At 35.8% G+C, this 26,641-nt stretch overlaps 1 protein-coding gene across 1 annotated transcript; it reads right to left on the reverse strand.

The window, feature by feature from the left end:
• Positions 1 to 3,561: 3,561 nt before the first annotated feature.
• Positions 3,562 to 26,041, reverse strand: LOC110721171 (trafficking protein particle complex subunit 8-like). Its single transcript, XM_021900303.1, has 28 exons — positions 25,879 to 26,041; positions 22,865 to 22,959; positions 22,379 to 22,478; positions 21,809 to 21,913; positions 21,458 to 21,620; positions 19,462 to 19,582; positions 19,032 to 19,076; positions 18,872 to 18,952; positions 18,570 to 18,664; positions 18,333 to 18,483; positions 17,124 to 17,210; positions 16,820 to 16,939; positions 16,620 to 16,748; positions 16,357 to 16,454; positions 16,146 to 16,269; positions 15,733 to 15,840; positions 15,364 to 15,505; positions 12,941 to 13,051; positions 12,805 to 12,868; positions 12,630 to 12,705; positions 12,189 to 12,371; positions 11,985 to 12,095; positions 7,625 to 7,783; positions 7,382 to 7,540; positions 6,922 to 7,146; positions 6,517 to 6,687; positions 4,548 to 4,657; positions 3,562 to 4,434 (listed from the first exon to the last, which is right to left on the reverse strand). Exons 1-28 carry the CDS (start codon positions 26,039 to 26,041, stop codon positions 3,891 to 3,893), a joined length of 3,840 nt encoding a protein of 1,279 aa, XP_021755995.1. The 3' UTR covers positions 3,562 to 3,890.
• Positions 26,042 to 26,641: the final 600 nt, after the last annotated feature.

Below are 26,641 nucleotides of genomic sequence, written 5' to 3' on the forward strand. Positions count from 1 at the left end.
GTTCGTTTGCAATGCTCTTCTAGATGTCATTCGCGTTGATCCTTCATTGAAAATCAAGACAATGGTGCAACTTGTGAAAGAGAAATTTGACATCAAATTTCTCTTTCACAAGTTGCACCATTGTCTTGATTTTCAATGAAGGATCAACGCGAATGACATCTAGAAGAGCATTGCAAACGAACTCGGAAGTCAGTAGCTTATGATCTCCCGAGTCGATGTCACCAACACAGTTACTTTCATGAGGGCCGTTGTACCTCACAATTTTAAACGTAGAGAGTGTTGGATCTTTCACTCCTCTAAGCCTCCACGAACAACTACATTGTTCTTTCCTCTTGCACTCAACAACATATTTCTCTGGCTCTGCCTCCACAACTCGAATTGTTTGATTTCTAGCTATGGAGTAAGATTTCACAGCATCTTTCAGTTGTTGCAATGAGTCAAACTGCTGACCAACCTCAAATTCTCCCCCATTGTTATATGTCTCATTTCCTAACCAAGACATCCATGAGTTATTCAAACGAGGATCAACTTGCGCCACTTCATTGAAGTCTGAAGTGGGGGCGCTTCCTTTAATTGCCTTATCACGAGCTTCAATTACCTCTTCATCATCATCTTCATCAGTGTCATTCATCTCTGCATCGCCAAATACATCAACATTGTTTGGGTCAAGAGAATCAAGAATGCCTTGTGGTTGTGTGCTTGTCGAGGTTCCAACATTAGGCGATGAGGCCGGAGACCTAAACTGTGAGAGATGGTCACTGACATAATGTGGATCAACAAGCATTCTTGTGAATGACCCTATGCCCACACTTTGAACACCAGTGGAAAACGGTTGATCCACACTACCAAAAAAATCCATCCCCGGAAAGGAACCAGTGTTAGTTTGCACAACTGGCTCCTTTGGAACTTGTTCAATGAACAATTGCATTGCAACAGAAGAACTCTGAGTCACAGCAATCCACATAGCTCTAACAGCGTTGTCGGCATTTAACGGAATTGCAACATATGCCCCAGCCATAGGATAACGCATAACCACCTTCAACTCCACACCTCTAGGATCAACACTCAATTCTTCATATAGCTTGTTCAGAACTTGTGAATATGTCATCGCAGAATGTACAAACACAAATTTTTGATTCCCACCCCTATACGTTATATCGCTATCTTTGTGGACAATTTCTCCACCCCAATAGCAATATAGAGGGTAGTTCGGAACCTCCATGTTTCATTCTAGAAAAGACCATTATTAATCAAAGATATTAGATTGCAAAAATTCATTAACAGTGTGGCAATGTCCTAACATCAAGCAAGCAAACTACACAATTATAGCAACCTAAACTGAGCTATGAAGGTCTTAATACCTCTTGAAGCTCAACATGGGCATAAGTCATGACTACATGTACTTTGAGCTCATGTACTTTGTGTATAGAAGCTCTATTTTCACTTTCAAAATCAGCAATTATAGCAACCTAAACTGAGTAATGTGATCGAAACCATTAATAATTCTACAAGGGTTATATGTAAGGTAAGTAAATCAACAACAACAACCAAAACCAACCACAAACATACATACAATTCTGAAACTCAATAACAACAACAATAAACAAGAACACTAACAACAACAACACAACCAAAACCGAAACTCAATAACAACGACAATAAACAAGAACACTAACAACAACAACACAACCAAAACCAACAACAACAACACATACATACAATTCTGAAACTCAATAACAACAACAAACTCAATAACAACAACAAACCCAATAACTGAATACAAAAAATAATTAGGGCACTTACCACAAACAAGAAGATCAGCACGTTTCTTCTGAAATTAGCGAAGCCGACCACTAAAGTCGAACCCTCGGCGTCAACAGCGGCGGCCTTCGTTGCTGAGGAATGCTCCGGCGGCGTCGGTGGATTCCTTGGCTGCGCCGGCTTCCGTTGAAGGAGGTGTGATTTTGGTGGAAGGCGTGGATGGGATTTTGGTGAGAAGACGAAAATGAAAGAGGAAAGTGAAATCGGGAAATTATACCTGCTAGAAAACCGCTACTTGAAGTAGCGGTTTATTAAACAAAAACCGCTACTTGAAGTAGCGGTTTATTAAAAAGAAACCGCTACCTGAAGTAGCGGTTTATTAGTAAAAACCGCTACTTCAGGTAGCGGTTTTGCTGTAGACCGGATTTAAAATTTCTTCCCCCTGAACCGGTGACGTGGACGGTACTTTGGGAATTCTTAAAACTTTGGCTGCAATTTGGGAATTGCGGCTAATGTTGATGTGGGCATCATTTCATTGGTACTGTATGTTGGGACCACATATGTATGTGTATCATTGTCCGTGTAAAGTAGGTCAACCCAAACATATTAATTAGAATATGAAGTTAGCGATGTTTATATATAATCATTGATTCTTGAATCATTGGCAAGTAACAATACACAACCAATTAATAAAAGAAAAAAAGAATTAATATTTTGTTAGATTGATAGACGACGACCATGTTGAGACTTGGAATTGACTGACTTTTCACCAAGCAGACAGAAGTGGAGGTAAATTGTGGTGGCCGGTGTGTTTTGTGGAATATGGAGCAAACAGTAAAGAGATGAAATGTAAAAAAGAGATGGGATTTGAGACAGCCACAACATTTGAAGTTTGAGGAAGTGACAACACTGGAAAAAAGGAAAGGTTATATATACTCAGGGTTACGTTGAGAGTTTATTTTGGGCTGAATTTGTTGGCAGGTTGGATTAGTTTTACACTTGGTTTTGACACATGATTATTTTCGTGTTGCATGGGTCGTTTTCGGGTTGAAATTTTCAACCTTAACCGTCCCTTTAATTATCAAGTCGGGTTCGTGTCAACCCATTTAAGTTTCGGGTCAAAAACCTCAATCCAAATCTGTTATTTTTAGGTCGGGTTTTCGGGTCGTGTCATTTTTTGCCAGCCCTAGTGCCAATGGTGCATTTTCTAAGTTCTTAATAAGAGTGATGAACTGGCTTAGACTTGTTCTTTTGAGCTTCTTTATTCAGCCCTGCTGAAATCTGTTATGCTCTGCTGAAATATGCTCTGCCCTGCTCTACAGTGTGTGGAAACCATGTTTTGTCTGCTCTGCTGAAATATGCTCTGCCCTGCTTACAGTGTGTGGAAACCATGTTTTGTTTGCTCTGCTGAAACCATGTTTTGTCTACTCTACTCTGCCCTATTCTGTCATACCTTGCTAGAAGCTCAAAAGAACGGGGCCTTACAACTATAGATTTCATATAAGGTGTACAAAATAGATGGATTTAAGGCGTTGAAGGATGGAAGAAGAATGATACAATTGCGGTTGAAGTTGCAGCAACTAGGGGTGTGCATATATAGAAACAAATCAGACTAGATCAGTCCATTAAGATCGGTGCCCAATCCTAAGAAAAGTGCGATTTTGGGTTTTCAATACAATCTGGGTTAAAATCTATATTTTTTTTAGTTTTGAATGAAAACCCGATTCAATTGAGAGGGTAGCTTATGTATGGGTGGATGATATTCTTATTGTGCACCAAATACAAGCAATGAATTACATCTGATCAATCAAAGTTGTCCTAACAATAGCTCTATTAAATTGTACAAATAAGCCGCTAATCCAAATAAACTGTTGGCGACTCTACTAACCTAAACATCCAACTTAAGACTAGAACACTGGATCACCTAAAAAGGAGGTGAAACTATCTTCCAACTTCCAACCATACATAACAAAAATGCTTGAACCTTTCAACATTTTCTATTTCCAAAATTGATATCAATGATTATAAATAATATACAAGCCACAGAGTAGCTTCTGATTTTTGGTGGAAACCCAAGTACTTAGATCAACACATACATGTGATGCAGAACCAAGTTCCAGCATATTCAATTATGTGGACTGCAGCACAGTGAGATAAAAGGATTGGCCTGGAAAGATCCCAGAAGACTGCTTAGAGTCTGCATCACAAACATCACCTTCCGATTGCAACAATTCCCAGTGCAATTGGTAATTAGATATATCATAAGTGCCCGGTGCAAATACACAAATTTGAATTGGTACTTCGGTTGTGGACAATGGTGCCACTTTGACTCTGGTAGAGCTTGATCCACACCACATAAATGGGGATGCATTCTCTCCAGACATTTGCTGGTCATGTCGAGTGTTTCCAAGGGTATCTGAGGTGATCTTACCTTCAGAAGCCACGGAAACTTCATGCCATCCAGCTCGGTTTTCAGAAGAGACTGCATTAGAATTATTTGACTGGCTGGTGCTAGAGCCAGATTCGTTTGGATCAATGCGCACAGACACTGCAGCGTCAAGAGAGTTGTGGATTCTAATCCTTAAATTTATTTCACATAAAGAGGTACCAAAATTATGGTAAATCATTCTGGGCCCATCCATCATCCAACAAAGAGGGCCATTACTTGCAACACTACAAAGAAGGAAGCAGTTAGCGCTAGAAAAAGGAGGAAGTGGTTTCAATAGGCAAAAGATGGAAAACTAAAACTATACAGAACGGATAATTAATCTTGACACAGATCTAACCTGGAAAGACAAATGTGATGAGAAAAAAGCCGAGAATGATCTGCAGACTCAGTGCTCATATTATGAGGATGAGAGATTAAGATGAAATCCACTGTTTCAGCATATCTCCGCTGATGAGCCAAAAGTAAACTAAGTCAAATCATATACAACAACAAAATTCCAAGATCCTTAGTTCTTATCTAAATCTATAAATCTTAACCCAATTTCTATTTTGTAGATCAATACATTAACAACAAATCACATTCACGAGTTCATGATACGGCAATGTTACAGCACAATATACTAAAGTGATAGTCAAGCAATATCTACGAAATTTTCTTCTAGATTGACCCAAATTTACTTATTTAAAGATAACCAATTTAACTTGACAATGCAGTGATTCTTAACAAGTTTGGTAGCTTCTTCCGATGAAACATACTTGTCAGTAACAAAATTGCATTTAGGAGGGCAAGGGCCCTCAGGGCAACAACAGCTAGATGTATGCATCCTTATTTTTAAGGCAAAGACGCTATCTCCTAGATGTTATACAGAGCTAGTGAAGCTAAAATTTAGTCAAATTTATTTTCAACATGTGATCTATCAGCGTACAAAAGTCAATTATAATGGTAAATTTTGCAAGGCAAAAGCCATACAAACCTGTAACCAAGAACTGAAAATGCATAAAATTACAGCCATATTAGGTTTGATGGGTTGGAGTTGTAGAAAAGAATATGCAAAAGATGGTGAATTTGGGTGCAAATTACTTACATAGAATCATAGATTACTGGAGTGGCCTGTAGCATGGGTTATCTATCAATGGTGTTAGGCAAGAAATGGTGAAATAACAATCACTCTGTACAATGGTTCATGCAAGTGTAGCGCTGAAGGCAGACGCAAACAATTAAAAAGGAACATACCTGTTGACCTATATATTTCCCTTGGTTTCTATATTTCCTTGCACTTTATTTTATTTTTTATTTTTTTATTTTTTTTTAAAAAAAATGTATACACCGCTCTATTCAGATATAGTTCACTTTTCCTCTGTTGTAAATCCCAAATTAATTGCTAAGTTCTCTGTGGTAAGTTGGTAACAATTAAAGCATTTAATAAACTTATACAAAACTAAAGATACATAGCTATAAAAGAAAATTTCCATAATTTATTTCATTTTCCAAGTACTTAAGAAAAAAGTCAATTTTCCAAAGTTTTACTCACTTAATGTAGCTCTAATAACTAAGATTCCAATTTAAACAAATCTTTGATATTGTCAGATTGAACAAAACAAATGCTAAAAAAGATAATCTTAGATGCCACAGGACATTAAGGTAGGGGGTGATTCAGTGATTCTTTCTCATGTTTGCAAAGACTGCACCATCTGATGGGACTAAAGCTCCTCTTAAAACTCTTAAGCAAAAAATTTCCCCACTACTGCAGCTCTAGTAATAATAAGCTACAATCAAAATGTCCTTTGAGGGGCTACAACAAAATTTAAAAGAGACTAAATCTAACAAGACTTTCAAGGCATTACTCCTAGAAAAGAATACAAGGGAGAAAACTACATAAACTAAAAACGTTCAGAAGGCTTGAGGTTTTTATCCCATGATGTTTGTTCTTGTGCAGGAAAAATCCATCATTAAGTTTCTCTGAAAGAAAAGATGATGCTATTTTATATCTAGATACGCTAAGTACACCAATAATATAGCCAAGTTTCTTTTTTCCTATGGCTTTTAAAAAGACTTCAGATGCTTGTTCGGCTGTTCCTAACTACCCTCAAGGCCTTGAGAAATAGTTATCAGAGATAACCAAGTTAGTTTTCTCTTAGATAGTTCACACAATTCAGAAGGTAACTAAGTATGAGTCAAAAAATTTGTGTTAAGGAAACCAGTAAATATTGGCTCACATTGATTGTCATTGATGCAGCCTTTTCGCAGATAGATACGTGGATCATACAAGTTTAATTTGTTAAGGAGCCAAAGGAGAGAAAATTAACCTGCTCAAGTTTTTCTTCATGAAATCTTTCATGCTTATGGAAATCAGCAAAAGGTGAGGCAGATACATCAAACAAATCTTCATTGTGAGCCTTAGCACCTAATCTTACATGGCTTCCTCTGCTTTCAAAATGAGAAGTTTCATCTTCTTTGACGGTTGCTTTCCTGCCATCCTAAAACCAAGGAAAAGAAACAGTTTAAGGAAATCGAATGATCAGGTATTTTCTTCTCTCCTTCAACTTTTCTTCCACTAATAATTACATTTTCTGATGTGGAGTCCATGGGTGGATAAGGGGAGTTAATAATTTTTATTTTTTGGGGTCGGGTGGGGAGTGGTGTATGTTTTCTTTTTGAAACAAGAGGAACAATGAGATCTCATAGCATGTACCAGAAACTGTTTAACTGACCTGAAGCTTGAAAAAGCAAGATAATGCTTGGCCTGCCATTATAGGAGACGGGATGTTCATAGGTTGGAGCATTGTGATGTCCCACTGGTCTCCTAAACATGATAACTGATGAATTTCAAAACTCTGTGAACTAGCTTTGTTTACAAGATCCATGTGTACAAGAAATTCCCGCAATCTTGATGGGCAACGGCTGACATGGAAAGACACATCCAGCGATGGCAAAACCTATTGTACAAAGATTTTTTAGTTGGCCAATTTGTTACCAGGCACAGGTGGTCATGTGTTAACCAAACATATATGACACTTTATTAACAGTCTTACTTAAAAGAAAAGACAGCTGAGCCTAAACTTCCCAAATTTTGGTAAAATGGAAAAGTATCATTAGTTTCTTACAAGTAGCAAGAGTATACTAGTTAGAGAAGATCTGCATAACACAGCATGAGAGAAGGGAGTGGTTTACCTCACAAATATGACACATACGAAGGGTACGATATCTCATGACGCTTGATTCATCTCCCACCTCATAATAAATTGTTAAATACAAAGAAATCATTCCTGGTAAAGCAGCTCTAAACCATATAGGCCACAAGACTGGTTCTTCTCCTTGAATCACAAAATCCTGGAAAACAACCAACATGTAATAAATATAATGCACAGCAACTACTAATCAAGCATTACCTTATAGAGAACTGCTTTTACAGACCTCAGGAAATTGGAAAAGGGAAGCCGTTTCATCACTCTGAACAGCATGACCAAGTTTTTCATTATTATCCATCCGAAGACTAGCAGGAAACTCCAAATTCAAAGCTTCTCGACTTCCAAAAGCCAGGAATCTAGGATGACTGATCCTCACCTTCAGATTCTGCAAGGCATCCGCCTCAAATAAAGCTCACACATATAGGCAAAATGTTTATACTACAAACATACAAAATTCAGCTTATCCCTTTTTCATATTGATGTTCAATTGGAGAAACAAATCAGTAATAATAAAGGTCAATCATGAAGAATGATACTGGGCTAGCTAAATGTTAGAATTGCTTCCTGTCAGAAAACAATTCCTAAAACATGAAACACCTTGAAACAGTGAAAAAAAAGTGCAATGGAAATTTTCTAGCTTAGTGGCATTAAGCCATATACTGTAAAATTTACAACTCTTTGCAACGAAAGTATATAGACTTTCCTCATTGTATTTAACCACCGTTGCAAATTCTTTAGTAGCAAAACCGAATTAAGATCAATTAGCCCAAATAGTAGATCCGATTAATCTACAATGAAAGGTAACTTATTAAATCTAATCGAGTAATAATAGTTTATGAACAGTTCATCAGACAGGAGAGGGCATATAGTGTCAATAATTTCACAATGATTAGGAAGAACGTTGGGTGTACACCTATTAAATATAAGATGAGAAGAATTTATTAAGGTGGTCAGGGGCGGCGCTGGCACGGTGCACGTTGGGTGACCGCACAGGACCCCACAATTAGTGGGGCCCCAACATTATATATAATCTTATTTTGAGTATATTGACTGATATAAGTTTCCTTGGTTCATTGGTAAGGTGCTAGTACATAGAAAGGAAGGTTAGGGGATCAAATACTGATTCTAACAATTTTTTTTTTTTTGAAAAAAAGAGCCATTTAATTTGTCAGTTGTACCCTATTCACCTATTGTCCCCTAGTTGTAGTGTCGTACAGCGGTAAAACGGTAACTTTTTTTGTTTTTACCTTATTTAAGAAACTTATATATCTTCATTATTTTATTTATTTACCTTGTTACTCTTTCTCTTTCTAATCTATTTGCTTCTATCTTCTCTCTATTTCTTGAATCTACTTTCTCTCTCATTCAAGTTTTTTTTTTTTTTTTTTTTTTTTTTGTCATACCTTATTGTAACATATGACAATTTTGCAATCTTTAATTTCTGGTATTATCTTGAAGTATTTGCTACATAATGTGACAATTTATTACGAAGTAATATTTGAGTAATAATATTCTTTAACCGAATTTCGTTTTAAGGGCCCAATTTTAAGATATTTGCCCCGCCCTTGAAGGTGGTTTGGCCATGTAAGATGGAGCTTGCATGATGCATTGGCTAGGAGGCTTGAAGAGTAGCAAAGTGATGTATTGTGAAGGTTAGAGAATAACCTAAGAAAACTTGGAGGGTGATTGAGAGTGATATGAGTACACTAGGGAAGATAGTTGAATGGAGCAAAAATATTGCATAAAAGGTTTATTGGAGAATTAAATATTATGAAAAAGTGAACGTGGCTTAAAAGTTTATTCAAAAGCAAGAGACATGAGTGGAAACATATAATAGTTAAACAAAGTACGAGTTGGGAACAACAGATAAGGAGAGATATACAAGCCCTATTTGGAAAATAGGAATGAGAGGTCAGCTATAAGCTAGTTATTTGTATGAGCCGGTTTGACTCGCTGCCTATACTAGCCATGTGCATAAAATTGTACAGTGTGCTTGAGTGTGTGAAGGTTAAGAAGGAATCATAACCATTCATTTGTAATCAACAACCACGATGGAATATATGCAACACACTTTTGTGCATATTTTCATAACCAAATGGGCATATTTATTAAACTAACTATGCAACTTTTTGAGCATGTGCAATTTATTTGAACATTGAACAAAATGTGCATATTTCTACATCAGGACATTGAATATACGCACATTAAGTATTATTTAATACAAAAAAGTTGCAAAGTTAACCATTAAACCCTTCTCAATTAAAGAATCATCTCATATATTATGGTTGGGATCCAATGAGAACATTCTTAAAATGAGAAGGATTAATGTGCAAAAAAAATATTCATTGAATGTGTTTATTTTCAACTGAATGTGCAAATTTTGATTTTCAAGATGGTGATTTTTTCAAATTTCTGGAAGGATGAAAATTACTCACATTCAATTAAAAAAGTTATGCACATTCAATTCAAAAAAATGAAAATAAAATTATTTTCATCGTTCTCATTTTAAGGATCTTCTCATTTAATTTTTTTTTATATAAGATATTTTATTTTAATTTCCCTCAATTTGCATATCTCCTTAGCCTTTTTGATAAAACGTCCCTCCTTTGGGTTTTTGCTTTACACCACCCTCGTATACTTGCTCCGTATGTTTTCTATCAATTTCTTCCACTTTTTCACTCTCACTTTTCTCTACTTTATTTCTTTAACTCGTCTCTTCATTTTCCTTCCACACTTCATGGACAGTTATTCAATGATGCACGGATACACCAATCTTCAGCCATCTCCCATACTGGGGACGTATCGGGGACGGATACGGTACGGGTACGACCCAGATACATCCCCATGGCGTACCCTTGAAAAGTGGCACGCGGAGATATTTTGGGGACGGGTAGGAGTAGCTCTGGCAATGTTTCGGGGACGGATTTTCTTCTTTTCTAACGTCCCCAGCCCATTTAAAAATAAAAAACCCAAATTTACTTATCTAATTTCAATTTCTCAAGAACCCTAAAAATTGGAGAAGCCAACTACAGAGTGCGACCCACGATTCCATGGAGGCGACTCCGGCGACCACCTACGATGGACACCAATAGCCGTAAACCAGCGACCGGAGACCAGCAGCGAACCTTGCCAATTCCTCTTTTCTTCAATTAAATTGATCAAGGTTTAGATTTTTGTATTTTTTTTTCTTTCTTTTTTTATATGATTATCAGATACGAGTACAAAGTACTCTTTTTTGAAAGAAAGTACTTCGTATTAGTATTAGTAAGTTGTTTTTTTTTTAATTTACCGTAGCTGTAGCCTGTAGCTTGTAGTCAGTAGGTGGTTTTTTGTTTTCTTTCCCTCTATTTCTTTTAATTTGTAGTGTATGGAATAAATTTTTTTAAAAAGTATTTTATGAATTTATATTTTGGTGATTTTTTTACCGTATCCTTGCCGTACCCATTTTTTGGAATTTTGATTTTGCCGTATCCCGTCCCCGTACCTGTACCCGTTTTTGTACCCGTATCCGTTTCCGTGCAACCTAGCAGTTACTTATACCCAAATTCATTTTGAGACCAATGTTTTGTTGATTTTGCTGTTGTTGTAGTACAGGACCCCACACATGAAATTCATGGTTTGAAATCTCAGATGCAGTCACGATTGCATGAACAGTGACTATACCACTTTTGCAGGCAATGTATGTGGCTGTTGTAACTAAAATTTTGGCTGCAGTAATCCCAAAATCCATTAAAATGCAGCCGTGATATGGTGATGCGGCTAAGATATGATACCAAGATGAAGATAGTAGATTACACCAGAAAATTTGGATTTACATACATATGAAGTCGATAAATTGACTTAGCAATCTGCATTCCATGAAAACAACTGATCCCTGGGCTCTATTCTCATAATTGTTCCCCAAACGCATTCTAGGACACACTGAATCAAGAGCGTCTTAATAGTAATCTAACCTCTCCCATTACTACAATCTTTTATCCAACAGTAGTTCAGAACAAACAGTCTGTAATGCACTGCATTGTGGATTTTAACCACAAAAAAGATAGGAGCAGATACAGCGAGTCAGTTTACAGCCAGCCAGCCAGTCAGGTTTTATCTATGGTCATTGGGCCTCCTAAAAGGATCCACTGAATTCATCCAGCTGCTCCACAGATTCAAAATGGTATTAAAGGAATTCCTCGTCGGCTCTCAATGAAATATGTTTGGTTGAGGGCTTCTAAACACATCATAAAGCTAAACTCATGCTGAGGATACCAACCCGCAACGAATATGAAAGGTATAGTAATACTGTGAATAACCCAATATTGAACTACTTAATAGCATAGCAGTTAAAAGTACAATTTGACTTTCACAACTTTCAGTCAACAAAACTCTCTTTTACATCACAAAAATTCTAATCATCCAGGAACTCAGATCCCATCTCTACATTATCTACCATATAAAATTGCAATCACCGCAAAAAATGAGATTAATAGAAGAACATCATAAAATGTAAAATAAGAATCCATATTGCATAATTTTCAAAGGAAATATGCAAGAAGTATATATACCAATTAAATCCACCAGTATATCTAGTAAATACATACCTTTACGGGCACCTTGGAGTGGTTTTTCAGCTCCAAAACAAGACGATGCACCTCACCAAGATATGATTTTTTAGGCAGGGATCGGATGGAACCTTCAAGCTTTGGTAAAGACTAAAAACGAAAAAAAAAAAAATTAAGCATAGTGAAAAAGATCAATAAGCACACAAATGTAAAGAAAGATAAGACAGTCGCAATAGGAAGCACCTTAATAACCAAGAATGTAAGTTCATTTCCATTAGATTGTTTAGGTTTCCTCTTATGTGCATTTTTCCTCTTTACTTGATCAGACTCAAAAATTTGAAATCCGACAACTGAGCCTGATAATTTCCACCTCACTCCAACCACTTTCAGTATCCCTTCTACTTTGGGGGTAACAGTTAAATGTACCTGAAAGCATGCATGCAAATGAAGTGAAACATTTTGAATGTAGGGATTTCAAATTGATCTATTTGTTGAAAATACAGTATAATTCAGCACCATCAATTCAAACAACCGAGTAAGCCAAGTTCAAAAGTCACATCCATCCCAAAATCAGGCCTTGCCAAGTAGTTGATGCTTGCTACACTTTAACCAACAGAGAATAACAAGACTTCCTTATTAGAGCTCATCAGAACAGTATTTAATTATTTATAGAGTAGAGCTTACAAGTAGTGTTTCACCCCCATTGAGAGAAAATTCAACTTCAGACAATGTAAATGCATCTTTGTCTGCATTTCCACCACTGCATCCGTAAAGCAAAAATTCAGAAATAAGTCAATGCTAGACATCTTTATAGGAATATCATTAATCAATATTATGTAACAAGTCTCAGAAAGTATACCCTCCAGCAATTAACTCCCTCAGCTGTTCATCATTTTGTAAATTTGTGGAAGACACAATATCATCTGTGGCAATACAAAAAGTTGTGATAAACAATAAAGGGTAGATGTGCGCAAGATCAGAAGTATAACACTGACCTCTTTCCATTTCGTCACTTGTAATGAAGTACTTGCACATCAAAGAAACATTTGAGATTAGAATTGGGATTTGAAGTGGGTTTGAAAACCCTATATCAATCTTTATTGCTTCTGCAGGATACAAAAGAGAATATAAGAGAACAAGAATTCACCTCTAGCACAAGCAAAAATACTGACCTAGAAGCCTCCTGTTTTTGTTCTATTAATTTAGCACCAACAAGGACAACAACAACAACAAAATTAACCTGCACTTCCCTAATGTAGGATGGAAGCATAGCTATATCATTGCCACAACTTCCCATATAAGCCCAAAGCTATAAATCACGTGATCCCATTGCCAGGAGAAAAACTCGGCGTATTACAGCAGAGTTAAGTTTTGAAATTCTTCCCAACTATACTTGCAAGCCTACCTAGAGCACTTCTAGAATACTAGTCTATCCATTTTACTTTCAGTCCTCCAGCAACCAACTCCTTTAGATTTTCCGTTGACTACCTATCTTTCACTTATGACATCAATTTCTTTAAGAAATTTTAATAAAATAGCCCTGAACTTCAACAATGTACTTGGGATGATTTCATCCTTGTACCCCAGAACTTCACATCATACCCATTTACAACAATAAATTACTCCCTCTGTCCCCAAAAGTTCGACCCTTATGGCCAAAATTTAGTCCCAGAAATGATCATCCCACTTGCATTAAAATACCCTCCAATTTGCAACAATATTTGTGCAAAGTTAGCTTTCCCATGTAGATTTTTGCATTTCCATGTACTTTTACTACTTTCTCTCTCTACTTTTTTGCAAACCCCATGTAAACTTACCTTTCCAATGTACTTTTACTACTTATTTAACTTTCTTAATACGCGTGAAAATTGTCCATAACGATCGATCTTTTGGGGACAGAGGGAGTATGTGGTAAGCTCTTAACCTTACCAAAAATAATCACGATTACCATAAGAAGTTCAACATATACCACTTAACATTGTGAACTATATTAGACTTAGAGGTACATAACAATAAATGAAAGGAAAATTTGTGAACTTATTATGACATACATCTTGTAAATAAATAAATGTTTTTTATTTATTTAACTACCTAATATGAAAATTTTCTTTTGGTGGTAGCGGTACTAACAATGGACATAACAAATAAGAAATAATATAAAAAACCTACCCACCAACCTCTCATATAATCCTCCGGTATAATCTACCACATTTAATTTTTACCCCCTTAATAAGTTGATGAATGCCAGGCATGCCCTAAATGAAAAATCACAACAACACTGCACCTCTTAGCCAAGGTTTTAAAAATGATGCAAGGATAACTCCCAAAATCAAACCTTATCCTCAATGCCAGCAGCTTTACACCTTGCCAAGGGAAGGTATAATTTATAACATTACTGTATAGTCTATACCAGTTGAACCAGATGTCCAAAGCATAATTCAGAACCAATTTCTTACTCCTATAATAAGTAAATGTTCCCCTTCAACCCCAAACACCTCCAATGAGATACATACTTTGTCAAACAACTTTCAAGCTCTTCCCTCTCAAAATTAGCATACTTTACATGAAAAAGCTCATTATTAGACCATTTCATTAAATACTTTGTCAAACAATATTCAAATTTTTCTCTCTCGAAATTAGCATACTTAACATGAAAATGTTCATCATTAGACAATTTCACTATACACTTTGTCATACAATTTTCAAGTTCTTCTCTCTCAAATGTAGCATACTTTAAATGAAAACGCTCATCATTAGACAATATTACTGATACATTGTCAAACAATTATCAAAGTTTTCTCTCCCAAAGGTAGAACAGACAGTTCACATAAAAAGGTCATCATTAGACCATTTCACTTACTTCCCTACCACCCCCCACCCCCTCCCAAACAAATCTAAGGCCAAAAGAAATTAAGGAATTATTCACATAGATGCAGCAATTCCACAGATTAGGAATAAAGGAATTCTAGTCTCCCATTTTTCTTAAACAAGACCCGCAAACTAAGGGAAGAGCAATATCCAGCCTTTTGATCTGCAGCCTACCATTTAGTCACTTACTTTATTTATCCAGGTACAATAGTTCAAACACCTTTTTTCACAATTTTTGAAATATAACAATTGATTTTCAACATCACAGAGTAATGAGGTAGAAAAGCAGCTGACTATAGAAATAACTGATTGATAAATATTTGCAATTAAGATAGTGTTTGGATGTGGTAATTTAGCAGAACTAAAAAATAATTCAACAAAGACTATCATCCAACTTTTCTGGTTAGGTCAGTTAAGAAATGCAACATAAAATTGCAAAAAGTAGTTCTAATATGCTGTCCCCAATCCTCAACATATCACTATTTGATATAAAAGATGGAAGCAATTACACCAGCTATTCTACTACCCTGAAAATCTGAAATCCTCATACCTCCAGCAATGCAGATGCTTGATTGCTTACATTTCTTCGGCACAAGCTTCGTGTGTAATTCCAACCAGTTAGATTTGGCATTCGATAATGATGGAATCATGTCTTCCTCCAATGACTTCCATATGCTTTCTCTTACACCAACCTAGATTATAACAACACAGGTTTGTCAAACCCTTGGTTCTATCTTTTCTTTTCTCTCTTTTTTTTTTACATTTTTATTTTGAGAGACAAAGGTACACAATTAGGTTAGGATTGTCTTCTCCCAAGACAAACAGCCAAACAACCAAAAAAAACTATTTAAATCAGAGACATTTAGGAAACAAATAGCATATGGAACATAGGTTTCATTGCAGAAGCAATTTAACTCACAGCAGCAGGTGAAGCATATGTTCGATGATCTTCAAAGACGACTCTAAGTGAAGGGAGCTTGACAACAGGCAAACGAAGTCTGCAAACTTCAAATGTTTTCCCTGTTTTCTGTAGAGTATCAAATAGAATGTCAAAGGAGCCATACAATATATAACCTGCGACCCTGACTTTAAAGTTTTAAGTGCCTCAACCACTTCAAGAAGAAAGCCAGTTTGTTAATGTGGAACCAGAAGGAAATTTGTGCTCAAAAAATTCCAGACTAGGAGACAGTTCCAATAATATTTTAAAATCCAGGTCTTTGTAAGGTAGACTATCAGGAGAAGACAAAACTGAAGGCTGCTGAACTACTGAAACAGTACATGAAGCACAATGAGGACAAACTTTAACAAATCATCATTACTTTAGTGACCTACCTGAACAAGTTCAAGAAAATCCCCAAGAAATAACTCCTGTGCTGCCTTGGATTGATGGGTACAGGCCAGAATTTCTAGCATATGCTCAATTGCCACATCAAACATTCCAAGTAAAGCAAACCACCTGATGACCCAGATAAAATGTGAAGACTATCAGTTTTTAACAAGTCAATTTTAAGGTGCACCAATTCATGTATACCATTCATCTTACTTGCCAAGTTGGAAATGTATGTGATCTTTGATTAGACCCCAGGAAGTCCCACTGAATACAGAAAGAGCGGTTTTGTATGTACGAATACCGTGCTTCATCTGATGCGCATGATTAACATTAAATTTACAAAACAACAACAACAACAAAAAATATAAATACAAGGGGGGGGGGGAGAAAAAGAAAAAAAAAGAAAAAAAAAAAGAAGAAGAAGAATTACACAGTAATAAGAAACCTTGAAGGCCCTTGTTGTTCAGTAAATGTACCTGATCACATTTTTTATAAGAATCACCCGAAAGAATGAGGTGAAATCCATACTTTCGCAACATTTGTGGCACTGAAAATAAGTAACAGTAAGATGCTTGCTCAAGCATTACTGCTGACTGCAATGGTTCCTGAAGAAGTTGGTGAATGTAAGACTTTGAAGCCATGTTCACAAGATAAGTTGGTGAAAAAGGAGCATTACCTCACCAGAAACACGGAAGTAAACACTGGCTGCCTCTTTATACTGATCCCTTGCTTTCAACATTTCAGCCCACCATAGCCCACAACGAACAGCATTTTGCTGGCCTCGCAGCCCAAGTTTCTGCAGCATTTTAGAAACATTGTCACACAATGAAACCAAACAATTGGTTACAGCACCATCATCCATGGACAAAATCATCTTCATAAACCCAGTAACAGACTTTTACATTTAAGTAAGATTTTCTTAATCTAAATTCAACTATAATAAGCTAAAAACAGCTGCAAGAGAGAAGAAAGATGCATACTAAGTATGTAGTGAAGGCACTATCCAAGCAGCTCTCTGCTTCCTTGCTTGCTTGATCCATCATAAAGTACGTCAATGCCATCATTTCCTGCAACCAATAGATTGAATATAAACCACAAGAAGAAACTTAAAAGCAAAAAAACAATGCTAGTTTGATTGCCTATCATGAATATAGTTATATTGCATGTTTAAACACTTTCAGACAATTGTAACAGCCTCTCTATTCTGTACTAGACTTGATTTTGACCAGTTCCAAGAAAAAATCCATTACAAAATCAGAGTAGTAAACATTCAGAACATAATTAAAGTAGGAGACTGTGCATCCATGCATAAAATTAGCTAAGGCCTGGAAAACTCAGAGAGTTGCACCAAACGGAAACTAGGTAAACACCGCTATCCCACAAAAAATACACCCTAAGCAGTATGCATCTATAGAAGAGAATATATAATCCACTGAAGCCAGAAGACCCAAACAGTAGACTGGCAAACCGAACCAGTTTTGTCCAGTTACAGGTAAAGCTAACATATATGAAGCTATTCAAGCCCCAATAGCAAGATACATATTAGAATGTTGTTGGAATTGTTGCTGCTTTATGTTTAATGTTTAAGAAAATTGGACAAGGTATCAGACATTTATAGCCACAGCTGTCCAGAGTGTACAGAATTCTTCTTTAGTAATATTTCACAAAGAAGGGACTGGGGAGAAGAGAAAAAAAAATGATGGATACACAAATGAGGATTCACAAAATCACATTGCTTGTTTGGTTAACACGAGGATCAGATTCCCATGAGAAGTTATTTCCCTAATTAATTAGAAATTTCCTTAATTTGTTTGGATGGCAACATGGGAATTTAAAATTCCCATGAATTTTGATTGACCAAGGGGGGCCTTGGTAACTTACTTTCCCTGTTTTGTGGGAAATTAGATTTCCCCAATTTGTTTTTTTGTGTCAATCAAAAAATAATCCAACTTATCAATTCCCATGAATTTCCACCTCCCTCATTTTATGTTGTCAACCAAACAACTCAACAGTAACATTAAACAAGTTTAGCAGCAAAATGGACAAGGATCATACTTGACATAAAGGCTACAATTTGGGACTAATGTCAGAGCCTCCTTAATATACACATCAAGCAGCTCAAATGACTGATAAGAAAATTATTATAAAGACCCCTATAAATGACAGCAATATATGAAAATGAAAGATACCTGAACACCAGCATAACGTTTCCAGGATTTGTCAAGCTTATAGTCCATGGAAATAAGTCGGTAATTTGATAAAGCTAGATCATAGTCTCTTAGCATGAAGGCATAATCACCCAACACTCTAATTTGTGATTCAGTGGAGCTGAAAGTATACCTTTAATAAAGGAGAAAAGAACAGCATGATTAAAATTTAATATAAATAAATATAGGCAAGCAAGCAAAGAATACAGATTAGCATACGCTGGGCCATCAGGGGTATCTTGTGTATCTTCCCTCCCTTTTCTCCACCACAAATTTTTTATTTGGTTCTTGAAACCTTTCCTTGTAGCAGAAACCTAAATACACACAAAGATGCAAATTCCCATACCCAAAGAGGCAATTAAAAGGGCTAAAATTTACGAAAATATCGGGACTATTTAATTGAAAAGATGCCAAAAATGGAAAAAAGAAAAGAGAAAAAATTATTAGAAGAGAGAGAGAGAGAGAGAGAGAAAAGAAAAAGACAAGAGAGAAAGATAGACACAAAGCACAACAAAAGAAACCTGCTGATTAAGGGCCCGTATCTTTTGCTCCATGTGTGGAATTACATGTTTGGTTGTTAGATCTTGCATGAGGACCTTAATCTGCTCAGTTCAACAAAAACATATTAAAAGGAGGCTGATAGATCTAAATCCAAGGATGTAAAAAATGACAGAGAATCACCTGATCAATATTATCAGTGTCGAGAAAATGTTCCTTGATTTGTTTCTGCAACCAGAATGCAAAAAAGAAAAAATGAAGAACCAAAAAGCAGAAAAAATTAAAAAATAAATAAACACCACTTTGTACCTATGACTTAATCTAAACCATGCATGGATATAGAAACCAAGGACGAAGTACATATGCATATATACCAATACAAGGTGAGACACACTCTGTTCCAGTCCAAAATGAGTATTTTTATCACTAAGAAAGTCTCAAGTGAAAGATTAGATGTAGATATAAAGAATAGAGTATTAATATCTACATAGAAAGTGAAAGATCATTCAAGACATTTCACATCTTGGTATAACATTAGATCACTTTGCTAAACTTACACAAGAAGACCAAGGGTTCGCCTCACTATAACACTAGGTCACTTAGCTAAACTTACACAAGAAGACCAAGGGTTTGCCTGACTATCTACTGATCCACCCTGTGAAGAATTGATGCACAACAATTGACAATCATTTGATCCATATGTGTTTTTCATCTCTGACAAGATCTTTGATGCCCTAAAACAGAAAATGGTGGCACACAATTAGTATTCAATGTCACACTTCAAGAGTTCAAGATAAACATAACAATACAAGTGCATCTTAGGAAAGAGAAATTCATGATCAGCAACCTAAAAGTGTTACTGTAAGTAATGCCACAGTTACAAATATACGTCTCAGAAATCCAGATAGAAAAGTACTTAATTAATAATGATGTAAGATGCAATTTGGAAGAAATGATACAGGAAATTGACTAATAGAGCTCCCTAATCATGGTACATATTAGTATACGGAAGAAATAAATTAAAAGAGCGGTGTTTGCTATGGAGACAAGGTATAGCCGTATAGGGACCAAATGGGTTCACAATGGCTTTTTTCCAGGATTGTTGGGATGTGATCGAGGAAGAGTTTCTTACTTCTTCCTTTACTATTTAGAATTTTGTGATTAAGAAATTATTGGAAAAAGAATAAATTCCATCTTTATTGTCCAATATTCTAATTCTTTAAAAAGACCAATCAATCAAGGTGATGGATTACCATCCCATCAGTCTCCTTATTAGTGCCTATAAGATTGTGACAAGGTGTTAACACAAACTGGTTGGGAGAAATTTTGTCTAAAACATCACTCAGTCTCAATGTACTACTTCTGAGGAAGAAGACAGATCTTGGATACTGCTTTAGTGGCTCATAAAGCAATAGATGAGGCACATTGAAAGTCAGACAAGGGGATCGTCTTTAAGCTGGACTTTGAGAGGGCTCATGAAAAGATGAGTTGGAACTTTTGTGTATTTAAGAGTAAGGGATTTGGCGATGGGTGGAGGCATTGAATTTGCGAATGTTTGTCTAATGCTTAATTTTCTAGTTGTGGTGTGCCCCAAAAGAGTGTTTTTTCATCAGCTCAAGGATTACAGCAAGGCACTTTCTCTTTCCTTTTCTTTTCAGTTGTATAGTTGATGTCCAAGAATGTTAGAAAGAAGTATGGTTGACAGTAATTTATTTTTGGCTACTGACTTAGAAAGTTTCAAGAACATACTTAGCTATTTACCATGTAGCAGATATATGTGGTGGTTACAGGATTACAGGTTAAAAATAGTTTAGCAGAAATTAATATTGCTCAGTGTGAAAGCCGGGTTTGTTTATGTCACCGAATTTCTGCTTGCTTTGCTAGCATTGAGTCTTGTCCACACGTCTCTTTACACATCGGAGTAGCAAGTTAGATTGGTGGAGTTTGTTTAGCTTCCATGATGAATTGTGGGCTTCCCTTAAGAGATTACATGTAGGTCGCATTGTTGCTTGCAATAATAGATATATTTTTCAAAAGATTCACATAAATGCATTATAACCTCATTCACATTTTTTAGTCTAAACACATTCTTTTTACATAATATTACCAAACCTATCATCATATAAGTGGGTTATATATATGGTAAATGAATGATTGCTGAGATAAATAAGTTTCATTAACTACATACATATATTTTGGCCAGTTTTGACAAAATAATAGACGTGTAAGGAAAAAAAGAAGCTCTAACACAGCGAGTCGCCGTTACATAACGGACAACTCAATGAAAAGGTGTGGTTTTAATGGAAAGGTTTCGCCAAACAGCAACTCCAAAATCCATTACAAAACAGAAGTTATGTGCTTGACTTGGCCGTGTTTTAATTCCATGATTTACCAGGATAAGATGGATTTTTGTTTTGTTTGAGATGACTTTGCATGGAATTGGTAAGCAACTGTTAACTTAACCATGGATTTAACCTATGACAACAAGAAACAAATTAGCAAACTCAGCATGTCAACCTGACTAAGAGGCACATCTTCAACCATATATTTAAATAAATTAACAAAACTGCTCACATCAGAGAAACATGCCTTAAGGAAGTACTACTCACTTTTCCAGAGGACCATCTTGATTATCATGCAAAACAATATAGTGTTTTAGAATTTTAGGATCCATTGCACCATCATTCAGAAGAGCGGGCAACTTGGTATTGTTGAAAAGGTCAACAAATTTATTTATTGGTTCTTCATCCTTCGATGAAACAACCAAAAGGCCTGCACAAGATTTAAACAGGAGTTAAAGCGTCACAAAATGCTTTCCATTTCTTTTCTCACAATTCTTCAGTCTGTAAAAAGTAAGATAATATGATACTAAATACTAATTAGCAAGTGCTTAAGAGGATGCACAAACTGACAAGTGCCCATCTGGGACCTGCAAAAGTGAAATTTAACTAGATACTCACAAGCAACAGGATGGTCAAATGCTTCATGATCAGAAAATGATGAGGCCTGTATTAGCTCTTGGTTGAATATCTGGAACCAAGATGGCAATGCCTTTGACTCCGGAACTGCAAATATTGCAGAAAGATATTAGTTTTTAAGACCCAGATTCCAATTGCCTTCATTAAACAACTGTAAATTTAATGCCAAAGATTATGGATCATCAAAAAATCAAAATCATAGAAAGACGAGCAACGGGACCATAAGGTACAGAATAGGATATACAACAAGCAAAAAAGAATATTCTCTTGCTCAACCCTAGCCCCCATGCATGGCACACATAAATATTGAAGGTCAACTCAAACATTCATACATAGTATGTAATAATGCCATTGACTGCGCAACAGGAAATACAAGCAGAAGAATTATTCTCCATCCAGATTTCCCAATCAAGAGCACACACACACACTGCATGTTGCAGAAATATAAAGAACATGCTGCTTGCCTTCACAATTAGTCAGCAGAATACACAGGTGACAGCCTTATCTTTATAAATCAGATAAATAATTAATAGATACCAGAAGTACACTCACGTGGGAGGATATTTTCATTCCTATGTAGCTCTGAAGATTCGTGATAATTATCCTTTTCCCCAGCATCAGTAACAACTTTCTTCAACCACGCTTTTGCTGTCTAGATGAACAACAGCAAATTAAGCATTCATGCCCATGAAACCAAATAAGTTACCCCCTCTTTTGAAAATTTAAATTTAAGCAACAAAACCTTTTTCCAATTTCTTTGCATTCATGCTCTCCAATGAAAAGAGGAAATTAATAGGCATTTAGACAATTTATATTGAAAGTGCAACGAAAACACAAGACATAAATCCTCCTAAAGATCCTAATAATTTCTTCTTTTTGCAGAAAATGTTTCATAGTTATTAAAAAGAACGAATAATGGTTCCGACAGCAATTGCAAAACAATGTATAAGATAAAGTTGTCCCACAACCTAAAAGTTAACTTTTCTCCATCTTTGAAATTTCCATTCAGTAAACCCATAGACTAAAATGTAAATATACCTCAACTTCTGGTTTTCGAATATCAGAAGCATAGAATAATCGCAATCTGAACTTCCGAATCCTGTAAGGCTGGTCACTTGCTGTCCGTACAGGCACTGCAGCACAGTAAAACACAACATAGTAAAAAAAAAAATATAAGTAAAAAGTTTTGTTAGGACCCCACTCTGGCTCACATATAATTTGAAAAGAAAAACACTTTATTCTATCCCATTCCCTTTTTCAATGAAATAATAGCCACTTTCTCCAATCACGTTCACTTTTCAATTAAAAACCTTTCAATTATATCATGGTTTGTTTTTACATATTAGTAATAACATGGTTTAAATTAGTATCATAAATACCATAAAAGTCAAAGGCAATGAGAAACAAAGGAGGTACTTTTTATCTCTATAGTGGTAATTGTCATGTTTGCTAAGGGCGAGCACAAATAGGAAAGATGTAAGTCAAGAAACAAGATTTAAATGGAACACAAACAATATACTCGAAAAACCCCTCACTAACAAGTAGAGGAAAAAATTTTAGATACCTAATTTCCTGTGCAATTAGTGCCATCAACAAAATCACTCTACCCACAACGTCATATAAACCCCTTTTTTCATAAATGTTAACAAGCTTCCTAAGAATGTCAGAAGTCTCTAACTGAATCGTCACCATTGTAGAGGAGTTAATGACCCACAACCCCTTGTTTTGAGACTTAGAATTCTATTCTTTCCCGAATTACAAGATATTCTATCTCTTATAATCTAAAATAATACAAGAATAGGGAAAATCAAAAAAATCATGCAAGTGTCCTAACTTCTAAAAAAAAAAGAAAAAAAAAAAAAAAGGGCAACTGTCACAAGTTAAAAAAATACTCCCTCCGCCCCTTATTGTAGTCTTATTTGCTTTATTCAAGTACCATTAAGGTGTTGTTTGGTTTACATACAAAATCAAGGGAATTGAAAGTTCCTAGGAATTGCAAAATGAGTAAGTTGTTTGGTTGAATAAAATTTGGTGAAATGGGGGAAGTAGAACTTCCTAAGAATTTCCAATTCCCACAAAATGTAGAAATTAACTTACCTAGCCCCCCCTAGGTAAGTTGAAATTCTCATGGGAATTTACTTCCCTCACTACCAACCAAACAACTTTAAGAACTTCCCATGAATTTGATTATGGAATTTTCCCATATATTAGAAGTTCATGGGAATTTTTCCTACCTATGTTATCCAAACGACCCCTAATATTAATTATTTACCAAAATTTGCTCCAATTTGCAACAATATTTGTGCAAATTCAACTTTCCCATGTAAATTTTACTTTTCCATGTACTTTTATTACTTTCTCTCTCTATTTCTTTGCATATCCAATGTAAATTAACCTTTCCAATGTTTTACTACTTCTTATTTATGTTCATTAATTCCCGTGAAAATTGTCCATAAGGGACGGAGGGAGTATAAAAGATATAGATAAATAAATAAATAAAACATAGGAAGCATATAATAGCAATGGATTCATCTTAAATACAAAAGAAAAAGACCCAGAAAAAAAAATAAATAAATAAAAAAATAGTTGCATCCAAGGGGCAAAACAGAGAAGTAAGAACAGACGCACATGAAAGTTAAAAAAATGGACATATTGACCAATAGTCTACCTCCCTCAACTCTATGTCTCTTTCCCACAATAACATGCAGATTAATGCTGGCAGCTACCAATGACATAAGTGCAGGCAAGGGAATCACCTCACTACAATGACCAGAAGCCCTACACTTTCAGCCAACCTAGTAGGTCTTTGAGACTTTTTTGGGAAAAAGGAAGAAAAGGCCAATCTGATTAATCTTGATGATTCGTAGCTACATCCGATTTCACCCCAGGCCCCCATCCTCTCTTCTGTGTCCATACCAGGGTCTGGTGGGGTTGATACATCACATTTTTAACTTATCATAATATCCTTCATTTTTCCACAGGACCATCACATTAAAACACTTGAAGCCATGACGTTAGGCCACAATGATTCTAATATAATTTACACGTAGCCATATAATTATAATCATTCACTTTATTATGTGTCAATTACAATACTCTGAATTGAATTGAATTGTATTTTATTTGATGATTGGAGAGGTTCTCCATCACTCATATCACCCATAAGACCCAATTGAGTACAAAACCATTCACAACCTTAAACATCCTTATTAACACTTAACTCATACCACATGTGATTGACTAACAAGAGTAACACCTAACTGTGGATCAGACTATTGGAAGTAAAACGACAAAAGTACCTAGATTCACCAGTGATGAGGTATCAACTGATTATTTCTGCTGAAAAGTCTTAAGAATTTTCAGGTTTGTGACCACTGCAGATCACTGCTCTAACCCACATATGGTGAGTGCATTGCAGCAATTCATCCGGAAACATTGGATAGGCAAGCTAACCACAAGTTTTAAAATATAACAAACAGCTGAAACGAGTAATAGACAAGACCCACGTTTCCTTCAATTGCATACAGATTACAAACAGTGTATGGTTATCCAAAACCATTGCCAACCCAATCTACCACAATTCATCTAAACCCACTATCCATAAGGCTCCTCTCAAGATGTCGCCCAAAGCAAGAGACTTTTTACGCACTGCTCCCTGTATCTTGTGGAAAAACTAAAAACATCACAATCGTGAAATCAAAATACTCCATCTCAGTTAGATATTAAAACTGAGATTGAGTATTCATCAAAAACTTCCAGCATTCACTTAATTCATAATAATCTACTATCTCAGTTACAGTTAAGATTGTTCAAAAATATTAAACACCCAACAAATAATTTAGTTGCACAAGATCAATTAAAAGTTAAAACATCAAAATCGTGCAATCAAAATACTTGAACCAAACCCACTCATCAATTCGCAATGGCAATTCAAATCACAAACAGCAAAATCCAAACCAGTCCAGAAAATCACTCAGCTAAAACAACATCCCACTAACCAAATCAAAAGAAATCAACGATTCAATGAAAAATTCAAGAGAAAAAAGATGTACCGTCGACGTTGTCGAAAGAAGAGAAAGGGGAGAGCAGATCAACAAAGCTAAGACCATTCTTGTGACAAGAATCTTCAACAAGAGGAGTAGAAAGCACCATAACAACGGGAGTTATATGGTCCATTAACATCTTACCAAGCGTTGTGTTAGCAGGATCCGCCATTTTTGTCTCTCTCCTAAGAATTGGAATCACAATTCACAAATGTAATTGATTGATGATGGTATGAATTGATTTTGTGAAAGTGCAAAGTGCAAACCCAATGTCCGTGAAATGAAGCAGTGGGCACGGCCGTGAGTCGCGTCGACCAGATCAGATCGTGCTTAAGAGTTAAGAACACCCTCTTCTTCGCTTTGTCAGCACACGCAAACAAGCCTTTTTAACTTTTTTTTTTTTTTTTTTTTTTTTGGAATACTACATTTTAATAAGAAAAATTTGATAATTACCACCAACTATTGTTGCCAAAATTGAAATTACCACCTCAAGTTCTTCTTTTTTTAATTTTAACACCTAGTTTTTTCCAAAAGTTTTCAAATTCCCACCTTTTGGGAGACATGACGTCATCAAGGGCCCACGCAACCGTTTTCCCTCTCTTTCTCTCTCTCCTATCTCGATTTCCATCTTTCTTCCCACGATATCCTTCCAATTGAATCTGAAAATTCGATTTTAAACACGAAATTTTCGCAAATTAGGTTACAATTGTTGCAATCTAACGTAGAATAAACTTAATTGAGTAGTTTAATTATGGTTAATTGCATCAATTTG

This window comes from Chenopodium quinoa, unplaced genomic scaffold (genome assembly GCF_001683475.1).
Source record: "Chenopodium quinoa cultivar QQ74 unplaced genomic scaffold, ASM168347v1, whole genome shotgun sequence".
Classification (NCBI taxonomy): domain Eukaryota; kingdom Viridiplantae; phylum Streptophyta; class Magnoliopsida; order Caryophyllales; family Amaranthaceae; genus Chenopodium; species Chenopodium quinoa.